The sequence below is a fragment of the Octodon degus genome, unplaced genomic scaffold (assembly GCF_000260255.1).
Source record: "Octodon degus isolate 3935 unplaced genomic scaffold, OctDeg1.0 scaffold00254, whole genome shotgun sequence".
Lineage (NCBI taxonomy): Eukaryota > Metazoa > Chordata > Mammalia > Rodentia > Octodontidae > Octodon > Octodon degus.
This window is the reverse complement of record NW_004524830.1, coordinates 2,196,189-2,210,651: the sequence shown is the minus strand read 5'-3', so window position 1 is coordinate 2,210,651 and position 14,463 is coordinate 2,196,189. Positions and strand designations below refer to the sequence as shown.

Sequence of the window (14,463 nt, the reverse complement as noted above, 5' to 3'; positions counted from 1 at the left end):
TTTATTTATTTATTTTGGTGGAACCGGGGTTTTGAAATCACGTCCTTGTGCTTGCCAGGCAAGGGCTTATTCTACAGAGCCATTTCCCTGACCCCTAAGCAAGAAGTTTTTATTTATTTTTTTGCTCCGAATGCCTTCAGGGCAGATTTGGCTGGCTTGAGTTGTGGGGATCGAACCACAGCAACCTGAGCCTGATTGCTTTGTAGAAGCAGTCACTTAAATAACTGAGCTACGGGGCAGGCCCCCAAGAAGTTTTTTTTTTTTTTTTTTAAATTTTATTTATTTGTGTGTGTGTGTATGTGTGTGGCCAGCTCAGCCCACCAGGGGGCGGGGCTGGCTGGCATGTGGTGCTGGGGGATTGAACTGCGGTCCCTGTGCTTTGCTAAACTTGTTCTAAGTAGGTGCTGTAGACCACTGAGCCATCTCACCAGCGCCCCCAAGAAGTTTTTAAATCATCACTTAAAATTTAAAAATTTTATATTTTCAACAACAATTTCCTTGGCTATTAGGTAATTGTATATAAACAGCACAGGGAAGAGTTTTGCTGCTGCACCTGAGAATCTGACCCATTTCACTTTATTTGAATTCAATTTTATTCGTGTAAATCATATGGCTGCTCTTATCTTCTGCTATTAAATTGTGTTTACTTGGAATTACAATTTCATGCTGCTTCTCTTCTTAATTTTGCTTTACTATCTACTCTGTACATTTTCCCTTTTCCTTTTAACCTTCCACTGGAGGTTCTACATTTAGCTTCTTTTTTTTTTTTTTTTTTTTAAACTGTTGAGTTGTTTTCTTACATTTAGCTTCTAATCCGGAAATTATCTATGCATTTTAAAGCTATTTTAACCAAATCTCTCTATCAAGAGTGGAAGTATCTAAACACTGTCCTCGAGTGAGATTTCAGCATGAATCACTTCCTCTCACCTCCCTGATTCTGTTCGCTTCTGAGCATTTACGGAGCCTGGGCCTCAGGACTCCGGGTGAGGGCTGGTCGTCCCCCTACCACCCCGGTCTGGATGGTGCTGAGGATCAAATCCACAGCCTCGCCTATGCTAAGCAAGCACTCTGCGGGTGAGCTGCATCCCAGCCCCTGACTAACCACTTCTAAGCATTTTAGAAGCTGACTGACTTAGAAGCATCTATTTATAGGGAATTCTGAGACCCTTAAATTTTGGTTCACTTGAGAAAATTACATTCCTCAGAGTTCTCCATCTATAAATGCTTTGTGAGTTAACTCTGGGGTGCTGTGCTAAGTAGAAAATGGAGCAAGTGCTTAGCAGAGGTAGGAACATCACTGAGGCCTCTGTAGTGAGGGTGGGGCATGCACAGGTACTGGCTGTTCCCTCTGGGGAAGGCAGTCACATGGCCAAGATGTGACAGCTGACAGGATTAACAGACTCCAGCCTCCTGCCAGCCTGGACCATGGGCCTCCACGTCAAAGCGGAGCCATCCTCTGCCCTGCTCTGTCCTGCTCAGCCTTTCGGCCTTGGGGACTTAGGGTTCCTGCCACACTGGGCTTGGAAGTGCTCTGTCCCTATCAGAACCCACGGGAAACCTGGCTGCCTTTGTGACAGTGGCTAGGTCATTAACAGGTGTCCAGGCTTTCTCCCAGGAGAAGTTCTGACTTTGTGGGCCAGGATTCCTGACCACTAGAACAGAGGCCACCACTGTATTTGACTTCTCTCCTGCATGCCCACCTGTCCTCCCCAGGAGCCAAAAAGATACCAATTTGCATGCTTGGGCTTCCTCTACCTAGTCTCAGTGTTCTGCTAGAGCAATAGAAAATGGACTAAGAAATGCCACTTGGGATCAGTTAATTGAGAAACAGTACAGAAACACTTTTACTTATTTAACAAACAAAGAAACAGACTTACAGGGCGACTGAGGTGGGGGGGGGGTAAAAGTTTGAGGCCAGCCTATGCAACTTAGTGAGACCCTATTTCTAAAGCATAATTTATAAAAGGCTTGTGGATATAGCTCTGCATTCTGTAGGTTCAAAACCTGGTACAAGGCTCTCAGGCTTTCACAGAGAGCACATTGGCCAAGCAATGGCCGTGACTCATCCACATGGCTGCACTGACAAAGGTTCTACAATCTGAGGTACAGGACCTCAGGATAAATCCTGAGGGCATTTCACTGACCTTCTCAGACCAAAAAGCTACAACTCTTGTTGCACAGGTCCTGCTTTACCTTGGTCTTAACCATCCAGTAGAAAAGTATGAAGACGAAATATAGGAAATAAAGCCATGCTGTTATGTTGAGCTGTGGGGGACTCAGGTCAATAATTTCTGACATTGTCAGTTAAACAGAAGACCCAGTGCTATTATGGGCTACTGGACTCTTTTAGAATATTTTGCTGAGTTTACACACCTATAATATTCAATAACGGAACTTAGAAAAAATGGGGTATACCGATGAATGTCCATTTTGCATCTGTGTATTCAAAGTGGTTAGGATAGATATATAGTTGCATTCTCTTAATGAATAGAATGATTTGTTCTAATGGTGCTTGTAAATAGGATCACAAGTCCGCATCTTGTACAGCAGTTAACCACTAAGAAGAATATATGCAGTATATTATTTGTTGAAACTATACTTCCGATTTGATTTGAAACTGTCTCATTGCTATCTGTTTATCAATAAAACTTTGAAAAAAACACCAAAAAAACAGAAAAAAACAAAACCTGGTACAAGGAAGGAAGGAAGGAAGGAAGGAAGGAAGGAAGGAAGGAGGGAGGGAGGGAAGGGAAAGGAAAGGAAAAAGGAAAGAGAAGGGAAGGGAAGGGAAAAGAAAAGGAAAAAAGAAAGAGAAGGGAAAGGAAGAGAAGAAAAGAGAGGGAGGGAGGAAGGGAGGGAGGAAGGGAAGAAAGTCAGACAGGCAGACTGGCAGGCAGGCAGGCAGGCAGGCAGGCAGGCAGGCAGGCAGGCTCCTTAACTACCTGCCAAACCGAAATGTCCATGGGCCAAATTCCATTCTATTTAGTAGGAGTTCTGCAGCACTGCCTCAATTTAGCTCTCTTTAGCCTCCTAAGGTCCTAAATCTTACCCTGAAAAAGCTGAATCAATTTGGCTTCTGTGACAGCTCTCCTGGTTCCTTCCTTTTCTTGACCCACTTATCTCGGGTATTAAGAAATTTACCACTTTGTGACTTGTGTCCTCCATTATTTTATTTTATTTTATTTTTTTGCAGAACCGAGGATTGAACTCAGGCCTCTGTGCTTGCCAGGGAAGCGCTTATTCCACTGAGCCATCTCCCTGGCCCCCTCCATTTTTGTTAGAATATATGTACAGCACCTAATGATCATCCTCATCCAGGGGAATGTATATGCATGCACAACACATCTTAGTTCTTTTCTGTCCCCTTCCCTTCCCCTTCCTCTAACCCTTCTTCCCCTCCATCCACCAAAAACTCTATGTCTACATCTTTCAAACCCTGCCTTCCACACGACCTGAGAGCACTGGAGGATCCAGAGCCCTACCTGAGGCTCACACTCTTCTGCTTCAACTCATCAGCTCTGTCAGCTCTGGAGTGAACTTCAACTCCTTAGAACGGTATGTGAGGCACCGCGACACTTACCTTGCTGACCTCCTTTCTCTTAAGACCTTCCTTACCCCAGCTGCTCACTGTCCCCCCACCCCACCCTGGTTTCTCACATCAGCATAGCATGGTCTTCAGCATCCTACTTCTCTGTGGCCACCTTGTCCCCAACCTCAAGGCTGCATTCTGTGCCCCTTGAGTCAATGCCACAGAGCAGCGTGAATTTCAGTGTACTCAGTGGGCTTCCACATGTCTCCCCAACAGAGTCCATGCATCCTCAGAGCCCGGCCAAGAAATCCTAGTGCTGAATTTGTCTTCCAGTTTCCATTAACCAAAGAGATACAGAACCACTGATATACAGAAAATGTTATCATAGTAATATAAAATTCAAACAATGGCCCTCACTACCCTATTTTCTACACACTTGAAGAAAACCTGAAAAGACCATCAGTGTATCCTGCATTGCTAGGGGCTAAGACCACCCCATCCTGGACATGGGCCCATGACAGCAGGGCCATCTCTGTGGCACCTGGACATGCTGGGCACATGGGGCTCCTACTAAATGTCTGGCAGAAGAGTGTTAAGCTCTGCTGTAAAACATGACTGGCAGCTCTCTAAGGATGTCGCTCCATCTCTTCCCTGACGACCCATCTCCACTCACCTTGCTGATTGTACTCCCAGCCGTACTTCCTAGAGTCAAGCAAGGCCTGCCCCAGGAGGGCAGCCTGATGCATCAGCTTCTTAGGAATGCAGCCCACGTTCACACAGGTCCCACCGAGGCCTGAGGAGCACAGAGCAGTTGAGGATTTCCCGTATGCTTATAGTGTGACTCCATACCTCGCAGTATCACTAAAATGCAGGAAAGTGACAAGCTCACTGGTGAAGGAGGTGATGCCCCAAGTGATTCAGTCAAACTTTATAAATAACCTCGAGTCTGTGGAACAGCCCACCCATGGGCAAAAACATGCATGTGCACACAGGTAGTGTGGGGGACACTTGCATCTGTCCCACAGCAGTATGAGGCTGGCTTAGATTTCTGAGCTGTACCCGAAGGTCAGGAGCTCAGCTTCTGGGCAATGCTGGCCCCTGAGCCATGGCAACACCTACTCTGGATCTGAACAACCCCAAACTGATTGTGTCAAGGGTCCCCTGCAGGACGGGCTCAGGCTTCCCTCTGGCTGTCAGTTCAGTGATACCAGATACTAGAAGGGTATCTAGACAGGAAAGTGAGAGGGCAGGAGAAGTAGACAATTACGCAGACACTCCAAGACTATCAGGGGAAAAGCCAAGGCAGATTTTTTACCACATGAAATTCTAGGCTAAAACTTTTTGATTTAAAATGGGTTAAGAATGATTTTGAGCAGAGCCTGGTGGCATACACCTGTAATCCCAGCACTCAGGAGGCTGAGGCAGAAAGGTTGTTGTGAGTTTGAGTCTAGCCTGGACTACAGAGTGAGTTCAAAGCCAGCCTGAATTACACAGTAACACCCTACCTAAAAACAACAACAAAATATTTTGACATTGTATTCACCAGGGTCTGGCAGAAAAGAGAAGCCACACTTAAGCTGGGTAACTCAAGAGAGTTCATGGGGAAATTACTGCAAGGTATAGGCAGACAGGAGGCAAAGAGTTCCCCAAACCAGTGACAGCAGAGACCACCGGCAGCCCCATGTGATGGGACAATAAGGCTGAGTGTCACGACCTGGAATCGCCTGACAGGTGTTGCCTTCCAGAGGAGCAGGAAGTGACCGGACAGGGCGGGAGCAGGGAAATAGGATCCAGCTCCACCCTCCGCTCCCTCCAATATTCAGACTAGCTGAGCCCACCAGAAACCTGAGGGCAGCGAGGCTGCCACCAGATCTGTCTTCTGGGACAGAGACGGAAGGAAAATGGATGTGAAGCGTGCGCAGAAAATACCCAGCACTAAATCTGTGTGTTCTGTTACTGAAAAGCGACAAACACAGCAAGGAGACCACACTGGCCCTGCGTCCACAGCAGTCGCAGGGCTGGGCAACACCGTGCTCCTTATGTATCCACACCGTGGTGGCCCAGAACCTAACTTCATCCAGATGGGCAGCCTGTAGACTCACTGATGAAACTGGTGCGAAGCATGTAGTAAACCTGGGTGACTGGGACACCTATACACACTGTGCCCGTGGCAAGGTGAAAACACTGGCACACATACACTGAAAGCCATGGCACAAGTGGTAAAACGTTAGGGTCGTGGAATTTATTTTTCTGTATTGTAAAATGTTCTTAGTTGCTTTTATATTATCTTTTCAATGTTGTCACTTGTTATCTATAAGCTGTGACTCAGTGTCCTCCTGTACAGAATAGGCTACTGATGGCTGTGAGCCTTAAGTGAAATTATACCACCAAACAGTGCATGTAAACAGCAGAGAAGGGGAAGGACAGCAGCTCACCCCAGGTTGTGCCCCGCGGCGATGGGACCACGAAGTCCAGCACCATGACCTTCTTCCCCAGATTGGCGGCTTCCTGCAGAAAAGCAATGACATAAACACACCCTGCCACTTTCTTTCTTTCTTTCTTTCTTTCTTTCTTTCTTTCTTTCTTTCTTTCTTTCTTTCTTTCTTTCTTTCTTTCTTTCTTTCTTTCTTTCTTTCTATGCATGTGTGTGTGTGTGTGTGTGTGTGTGGCCAGCTCAGCCCACCAGGGGGCGGGGCTGGCTGGCATGTGGTGCTGGGGGATTGAACTGTGGTCCCTATGCTTTGCTAAGCTTGTTCTAAGTAGGTGCTTTAGACCACTGAGCCATCTCACCAGCCCCATCTCTTTTTTTTTTTTTTAAAGGCAGAAGGATTTTTTTTTTTCCTCCAAATGCCTTCAGGGCAGGTTTGGCTGGCTTGAGTTGTGGGGATTGAACCACAGTACCCTAAGCCTGACTGCTTTGTTGGAGCAGCCACTTAAAGAACTGAGCTAAGGGGCAGGCCCCCCCATCACCTTCTTGCCCCCAATTTTTCTCTCTAAGTGAAAACATTCTGTGTTTGTGAAATAACATGGTCTTTGCCCTGTATTAAACCAGCTTAGACTGTAATGGTAAAATATGATCTTTACAAAAGGCACCTCTGAGTCTCCCCTATACCTCACCTTTGCGCAGGAGAGGCCGCCAGAGCCACCCCCAATGACGATGAGATCATAGTCATAGGCCGAGTCCTCCTGGAGGAGCTTCAGCAGCAAGCCACTGTGATGTGCCTGTGGGTTCCAAAAGCAGCGAGAGACTGCGTGACTTAAAATTCTAAAACTGTTCATTTCCACTCAGTGTTCAATCAGTATGCATTTCTTTTCTTAAAAAAAAAAATCTTAGAAACAACTCACAAATCATCCAAGTTGGAATCCTAATTTTATCTGGGTGCTGTTCAGACAGGGCCCACCAGTTAGAACTTAGCTGAAGTACGAATATTCTGGTCTATTCTGACCTGCGACCTGGCAGCGAGGCACGTGTCAAACCACCCACAAAGTTGTGGCTTCATATTTGTGTCCCACAAGATCATCTTCCTTGGTTTAGCATCAAAATATCCCTCAGCTTTGTCAAATAACCGAGCCTCACTTTTCACGATCCTTGTTCCTCTGTGCCAGTCTTCATTTTGAATACAGCCTTTAGGTACCATCAGCATTCCCCTGATTTGGATCTACCTTTCATAGCTGTGCTGGTGACTTCCTATACAATGTGAACATTTTGTTTCTTTTTCAGTAGCGACTGTGATATTGGCTTGGCCCCCATAGAGATAAGAAGCACCTTAGTCAAGGTAGAAGATTGATATTTTTATTTATTTATTTATTTGTGTGTGTGTGTGTGTGTGTGTGTGTGTGTGTGTGTGTATGTGGCCAGCTCAGCCCACTAGGGGGCGGGGCTGGCTGGCATGTGGTGCTGGGGGATTGAACTGCAGTCCCTGTGCTTTGCTAAGCTTGTTCTAAATAGGTGCTTTAGACCACGGAGCCATCTCACCAGCCCCGATATTTTTATATATACATAAAGAGCTGTGAATTAGGTATTCTTGGTTGTTTTGTCTTTTGAGACAGGGTCTCACTATGCAGTTCTGGCTGGCCTTGAGCTCACTTTTGTAGCCCTCAGGCTGGTCTCAAACTCACAGGGCTCCTCCTGTTTAACCTCCTAAGTGCTGGGATTATAAGCATGTCCCACCATGCCTGGTTCCCGAATTGGAATTCTTGTTTTGTTTGTTCACTATTCGCTCTCTGTCTGTCTGTCTGTCTGTCTGTCTCTCTCTCTGTTTCTCTCCTTCCTTCCTCTCCTTCTGTCTCTCTGTGTCTCTCTCTTTCCCCCTCCCTCTCCCTCTCTGTCTCTCTCTCCCCCTCTCTCCCCCTCCCTCTCTCCTCCCTCCATCCCTCTCCTCCCTCCTTCCCTCCTTCCTCCCCTTCCCTCCTCTGGTACTGCTGGTGCTCAAGCCTAGGGTCCTGTGCATGCTAGACAAGCATCCTACCACTGAGCTTCATAGGTGATGCAGCAACAGTCTTCTTTATGCAAAGCCAGCTGCTCCGTCCCCTTACTTCGGCTTTAGGAAGAGCGAGCTGCAAGCAGCCCTTCCTGTGAAACAGAGCGGGCGTTCCACAGCCACGGGGGCCCGCCTGATGCTAAGCGGCCACCAAAGAACTGCTGTCTGAGACAGCTTTTAGGACATCCTAAAAAGGCTTCCATGGCCTCCTTACTGTTAGGTCCCCAAAGGGAAATCCATCTGCTAACCAAAGGAAAACCCTTCTATCTTGAAATACATTTGCTACCTTTTAGCTCCACATGCACCCTCTGACATCATTTTCCAGATGGGGACTCCAGGCCAGTGCTTCAGAAAGTGTTCAGGGGCTGTCATTACAGGGCTTACCACCTTCACCAGGCGGAAGCCGCCAGGACTAATAAAGCAGGCCATTACCACATACCATGGGCAATCACAGATTAACATTCCACACAGACAGTTTTTTTCCCCAACCAAAGTATAATTCTTAATTAAAATTTCAATTAAGTATTTAGTCAATCACTAGTTACTAACATTTGCATACATATATAAAGGATCCAACAGAACAGAATGTTAATAGAAGTAAATAACCAATTATCAAATAAGGACTTTATTTAATAAATATCAATTTGTATCTGTCACTCCTAATAGAATGACTCTTGTTCATTTATTGCATCCTAAGTACCAAAAAATTAAAAGCCATGAAACTTTTAATTTTTGACTGGAATCAGTCACCCTGGACACAGGTGTGGTGTTGCTCTCACTTTTCTGAGGCACAGCTGTCCTTTCTATCCTCCTCGCAGGAGGAGACCTGGTCTGTTCCCAGGATGCCCCACCTGCCTGGCCTGGTGCTTCACCTGAACCTCTGAGCTTCTGGAAGTTCAGCTGGTAGAAAGCCTAACTCCCTTAAAATAATCAAGATTACCTGACAACCACCCTATATGCCTGTTTATTTTACAACCTCTAAAAGACAAATCAGTGGACTCCTAAAGATCCTTTTTTTCCTCTTTTCAATACGTTTTGAAACAAAACATGACCAGATAGCATTGAAGAACACATACTGTGGTTACCTGGAAAATTCGGTCAGATCCACCCACGTGTACTTTATTCACAAAAATATTTGGCACAGTTCTCTGGTTAGTCATCTCTAACAGCATTTCCTGAATGCTGGCTCCATCATCTGAAGAATACGAAATTACATAAAGCCACTGCAAGTGGCTCCCAACATGCATGAATTAAAGTAAAACCAGAACACCCAAAGGCTCATAAGTGCACCCCTACAGAGGCCAGTGTGCTTTGTAACAATATAATGACTATTCGAGATGTAAAAGCACCCATGCTTTCAGGAAAAAAAAAAAAAAAAAACCCTTAAAAAATAAAGACCAATTGATTTCCCCCTCCCTTTTCTTTTGTATTTTAGGGAAGGATCTACAAGGCATTCAGGGTTTTACTACTAGATCGGATCCCAAGAGCTGGGATTACAGGTGTGAGCCACCACGCCCAGGCCCAATTGCTGGCTTAGGGCGCCCCAGGAGCAGGGCCAGCATGGCAGGCCAAAGGACCGAACCCTTGGTCCCTGCGCCTGCTTGAAGATGCTTTCATCCAATTGATTCCTTTTAAAATTAACTTTTTAAATTAGTTTTTGAATTATAACTCAATAACTATACTTTCTGTAAAGAATAAATGTTATAACAAGAGAAAACTGTTCAGCTGTGGAGAGAGCTCAGCGGTCTAAGCACCTGCCTAGGCAAGCACAAGGACCCAGGTTTGATTCCTGGTACCACATGTGCCAGCCCCACCAAGACTAGGCGTGGTGACACGTGTCTGTAATCCCAGTGCTGGGGAGGCTTAAACAGAAGAATCACTATGAGTCCAAGCTTCATAGTAAGACTCTGTATTAAATACATTAAAAAAAAAGATAAAGTTGTTAGCCTGGCATGGTGGTATATGCCTATAATGCCAGCACTCAGGAGGCTGAGGCAGGAGGATCTCAGTGAGTTCTAGGCCAACCTGGGCTACATAGTGAGTTCAAGATCAGTGTGAACTACATAGTGAGACACCCTTTCAAATGAACAAGCAAACAAAAAAGATAGGACTGTTATAACAGCAAGAACTCGGAAAATACTTTGTACCATTCCAAAAATGGTATCATTTTTATCATTCCAAAAATATTTTATTGACTAAACCAAACTTTACCCTCCATATTGAAAATAACTCCAGGTCATGAGTAGTTCAAGCTGTCTTGTTTGGTATACCCTTCACAAGAGTCTCAATAGTTCAAGAGTATTTCACATCCTAACCTGACCTGGATGAAGCAGTCAGTGCCATGCAGGCAGATATTAATTTTTTCCTGTCACCTGGAAGGCAGAGCACTCCAAGTGCAGTGTTCAGTGAGTATCACATGTTCGGACATCAAGTAGTCAAAAGTACAAAGCTGCAAACAGAATGTGCTCCCCTGAGAGTAACGCTGTCAGGAAACAGGAGTGGATTCCTTTCATTTATTACAGCTCAATCTGTTTTGCTTGAAAGATGGCAGAGGCATCTAAAACACCTCAAATACTTCCAAGTTAGCATCTTCCTCCCACTCCCTTCTCTCAAATAGGAAAAACATATAAATAAGAAAATCTCCACCAAATTATTTGTCACATAAAGGTTCATTTTCTGCCTGGTGAAATAGACTAAAATGGCTCATCTAACACAAAGAGACAAGAGTAAATTGAATTGAACAAAGTAAATGGAGAAAAGTCAATCTTGTTGTCATTTATCACAAAGAACACGACATACTACTTACCAACTTGATCAAGTTCCAAGATATTATAGTCAACTCCCAAAGAAGAAAAGAGTTCTTTCACCTGTAACAAAAATGTACCTGTTTCACTCTTGCAAAGTATCCAACAGATGGGAATTACAGGCACAGTCATGATGTACAGCCTGCTGGGTGGCTTCCTAATAATGAGGGGGGGCCAACAAAAAAACTCCTCCAAACTATGGCTCAGCACACAGGTCACTAGCACCTCTCAACCCCTCACTCCAGCTCGCAGTCACACAGGCTGCATTCCTAGCAAGGGTGATCAGCAAAAGAGGGGCACCCTTCTTCCATTCAACTCAGCCCCCCAGGAGGTCGAAAGCTCTACACCAGTGTACCAGGGGTAAAATTCTGAGGCCCTTATCCCTTCCATCCTAGTCTACTTGCAAGGCAAAGCTGCAGGCTGGGAAAGGTAAATCAAGAACCACAGAAGTGTTTATCCCTCTCTGAGCTCTGCTCATAAAACAAAGGTATCACTCCAGGTAGGTCACTGTCCCCACTACATGCTCTGGAGCAAGGGCTGAGATTTTACCCCACAAGAGGCAAATCCTAAGAACACAGAGCCCTAAAGCTCTTTCCAAAAGAACTGATTTTATTTGAAACAGACAAAGGGAAGTTCAAACCTAAATATACTCTCAAAAACAATGGAGGGCATGGAGGCACACAGTGGAGGGCACAAGCCTAGAATCCCAGCATTTGAGAGACTAAAGCAGGAGGATTTCACTGAGTTCCAGGACAGCCTGGTCTACATAATAAGTTCAAAGCCAACCTAAACTACATAGTGAGATTCTGTTTCAAAAAACAAATGAAGGAAGCGCTTCCCTGGCAAGTGCAAAGGCCTGAGTTCAATCCCCGGTTCAAAAAAAAAAAAAAAAAAAAAAAAAAAAAAACAAATGAAGGAAAGAAAAGATAGAGGCCTAGATTTAATCAGATCAAAGTACATAACATTAAACACCTAGGGCACTGTCAAGAACAACAGAGTAGGGCAGGTGAAATAGCTCACCGTACTAAAGCAGCTGCTTAGGCAAGCTTAGGCAAGCACAGGGACCACCATTCGATCTCCAGCACCACATGCCATGCCAGGCCCACCCTCAGGGCTGGCTGAGCCACCCACAGAGTCTGGGGGTAACGCCTATAATCCCAGCCTTGGGGAAGCTGAAAACAGGAGGATCACTATGAGTCTGAGCTGCATAGTGAGACCCTGTAACAACCAAATGAAGGTGGGGCAGAGGAGGAGGAGCAGGAGAGAGTAACCAGCCTGCAACTAGTGGAGCCTGAAGTGTGGATGTGATGTCAACAGGGGCAGACAGGAGAACAGAGCCAAGAAACCCTGCTAACCTTGCCATCAGTACTGCATCTGCTGCAAGGGACAGTGGAAGCCTCAGCTGGGTGGGAATGAGCTCCCCTGATCAGCCAGGCAGCTCACTGCCACACAGATAGCATGCAGGTGCTTGGGCCTGAGTGATGGGGAATGAGCGTTCACGCTAGTGTGCAAAGGGCAGGCTCTGCAGAAAGTGAGACAGGAACAACCAAACCACAGAAAAAGCTCCTAGGTCTGCACTTACACCACCACCACCAGTTCCAGGGGGATTAAGGAAAGCATACTATAAAACTCCCAACAGTTACATCAGGAGAATATCTTTATGACCACAGAGAAGAGAAATAGATTTCCCAAATAAGACACAAAAAGCACAAGCTGGCTTATAAAAAAGTGGTAGGTTCAGTGACATTAAGCTTGAAAATTTCAGTTAACCAAAAGGAGGATAAAAAGAACAGCGAAATCTGGGAGATTTTCCAATCTTAAAGATTAGTATCTAAAATATACAAAGAACACCTACAAATCTGCACAACAAAATGAAAACATTTCAATGGAAAGAAAAAAATGCCTCGTTGTTCCATAGAAGAGGAAAGTCCAAGTGACCCAAAAACAGGTGAAGCTCATCAGGTAAATTCAAAAATTAAAGCTACAAGGAGACACCATTTTGTAATTGCCATGATGGCAAAAGTTAAAAATTTAACTGTTAACAGGGAAACAGAGCAAGAGGAACTATTTTACACTAGAGGGCAAACTGGTACAAGCGCCTGTAGAAACTGGTGGGCGTGACCTTGGCGACTGAAGACTTCCCGCATCTCTCCTGGCTCAACAGTTAAGAGCACATTCTAGAGCAAGTGCTGCATATGCACACTGAGAGATGTGCCCCACAACACCCATGCAGCCCTTGTGTTTTCACGAAAAAATATTAGAAACATCAAAAGGATAAACTAGGGTTGGGGAGATGGCTCAGTGGAATAAGCACTTCCCTGGCAAGTGCAACGGCCCAGTTCAATCCCCAGTTCTGCACCAAAAAAAAAAAAAAAAAAGGTAAACTGTGGGAATCACCCTAGGGAATAGCGCGGCAATAAAAATTAATAGGCCACAGATACAGGTACTAACACGCATGACTCTCTCGTCTAACACACAATTGAGAGAAAAAAAACTGCAAAAGATTTTATCTTCAAAACAAGGAAGAAGGAACAAAATATTGATTACCTATATGTATGTATCTGAATGTATTTGGTGAAACTGAGTGAAAATGAGGAATTTGGCCAGTGGTTAATCCTGTAGAGGCAGGAAATACACCAGGTGGCTTTCAAGTGATTAACATCATCTTATTCTTTAGAGTTAGTGTGCCTGAATACATGTTTTAAGAATATGTACAGGCCCGAAGAGATAGTTCCTTAGAATAAGTGCTTGCCTGGCAAGCTCAGGGCCCTGAGTTCAATCCCCGGTGGGGGGGGGGGGATCTATAGCACCAAATTTGAAAACTGTAGCCTCTAATTCCAGGAGCTTGAATCAACAGTTATGTTTATACTATCTTCCATGTCTCATTTTTCAACTTTCTGATAATGTGACCTAAATTTCAAGGTCCCTATTTCACAGGTGGACTTGCATTCAAAAGTTCATTTTTGAGTGCTTTTGGATTTTCGTGGTGGGGTGATGGACCCAAGGCCTCACGGAGTGCTCTACTTCTGGGCTTCGACCCTCTCCCATCCTGAGAATACGTTTGCCCCCGAAATGACGCCAACGCCTATCTGGCCAAAGCGACGGCAGCAGCTCCGGAAGGACCCCGACTTCGGGTCCTCGCCCGGCCTTCTCCCACCCACACTTCAGGATGCGCGGACACCAAGGCTGCTCAGGCTGGGCCCTGCGGGTGAACCCCATCTGGCCCTGAGCGACTCGGAGGGGAGTGGTGACCTCTTCCCACTTAGTCCCCCTCTGGGCAGGAGGCCGGGCCCGCCCCTACCCGTGCGCTGTGGGGACAGTAGCTCTTGCTGAAGATCATCACCCGGTTGTTTTCGATAAGGCCACGCAGGCGGCGCCGCAGCTCCTCGCGGGTCTCGGGCGTCGGCTGGCCGGCGCGGGGAGACAAGCGGGAGAGGCGCTCCGGGGGCGACGGAGACATGGGGACGCCGCGGACGCTGCCCAGGGGGCGGTTGGGGACCAAGTTCCCTTTCCCGCGCCCGGGCGAGCTAGGCGCCCGCGGCGGGGGCTGGGGAGACGGCGGCTGCTCCAGGATCTTGCTCTCGCTGTCGACTGGGCTGTGTCGGACAGGGTCTGCTCTGAAGCTGAGAGGCGGGCAGCAACGGGGACG

General features: G+C 46.1%; 1 protein-coding gene across 1 annotated transcript in view; it reads right to left on the bottom strand.

The window, feature by feature from the left end:
* Positions 1 to 14,457, bottom strand: part of Txnrd3 (thioredoxin reductase 3) — a 47,672-nt gene extending 33,215 nt beyond the window's left edge. The window contains exons 1-6 of the mRNA XM_023706385.1: positions 14,116 to 14,457; positions 10,817 to 10,877; positions 9,087 to 9,205; positions 6,647 to 6,751; positions 5,965 to 6,037; positions 4,203 to 4,322 (exon numbers count right to left, since the gene is read on the bottom strand). Of these exons, the coding sequence (XP_023562153.1) occupies positions 4,203 to 4,322; positions 5,965 to 6,037; positions 6,647 to 6,751; positions 9,087 to 9,205; positions 10,817 to 10,877; positions 14,116 to 14,274 (637 nt within the window). The 5' untranslated portion in view covers positions 14,275 to 14,457. The remainder of the gene's footprint in view (positions 1 to 4,202; positions 4,323 to 5,964; positions 6,038 to 6,646; positions 6,752 to 9,086; positions 9,206 to 10,816; positions 10,878 to 14,115) is intronic.
* Positions 14,458 to 14,463: the final 6 nt, after the last annotated feature.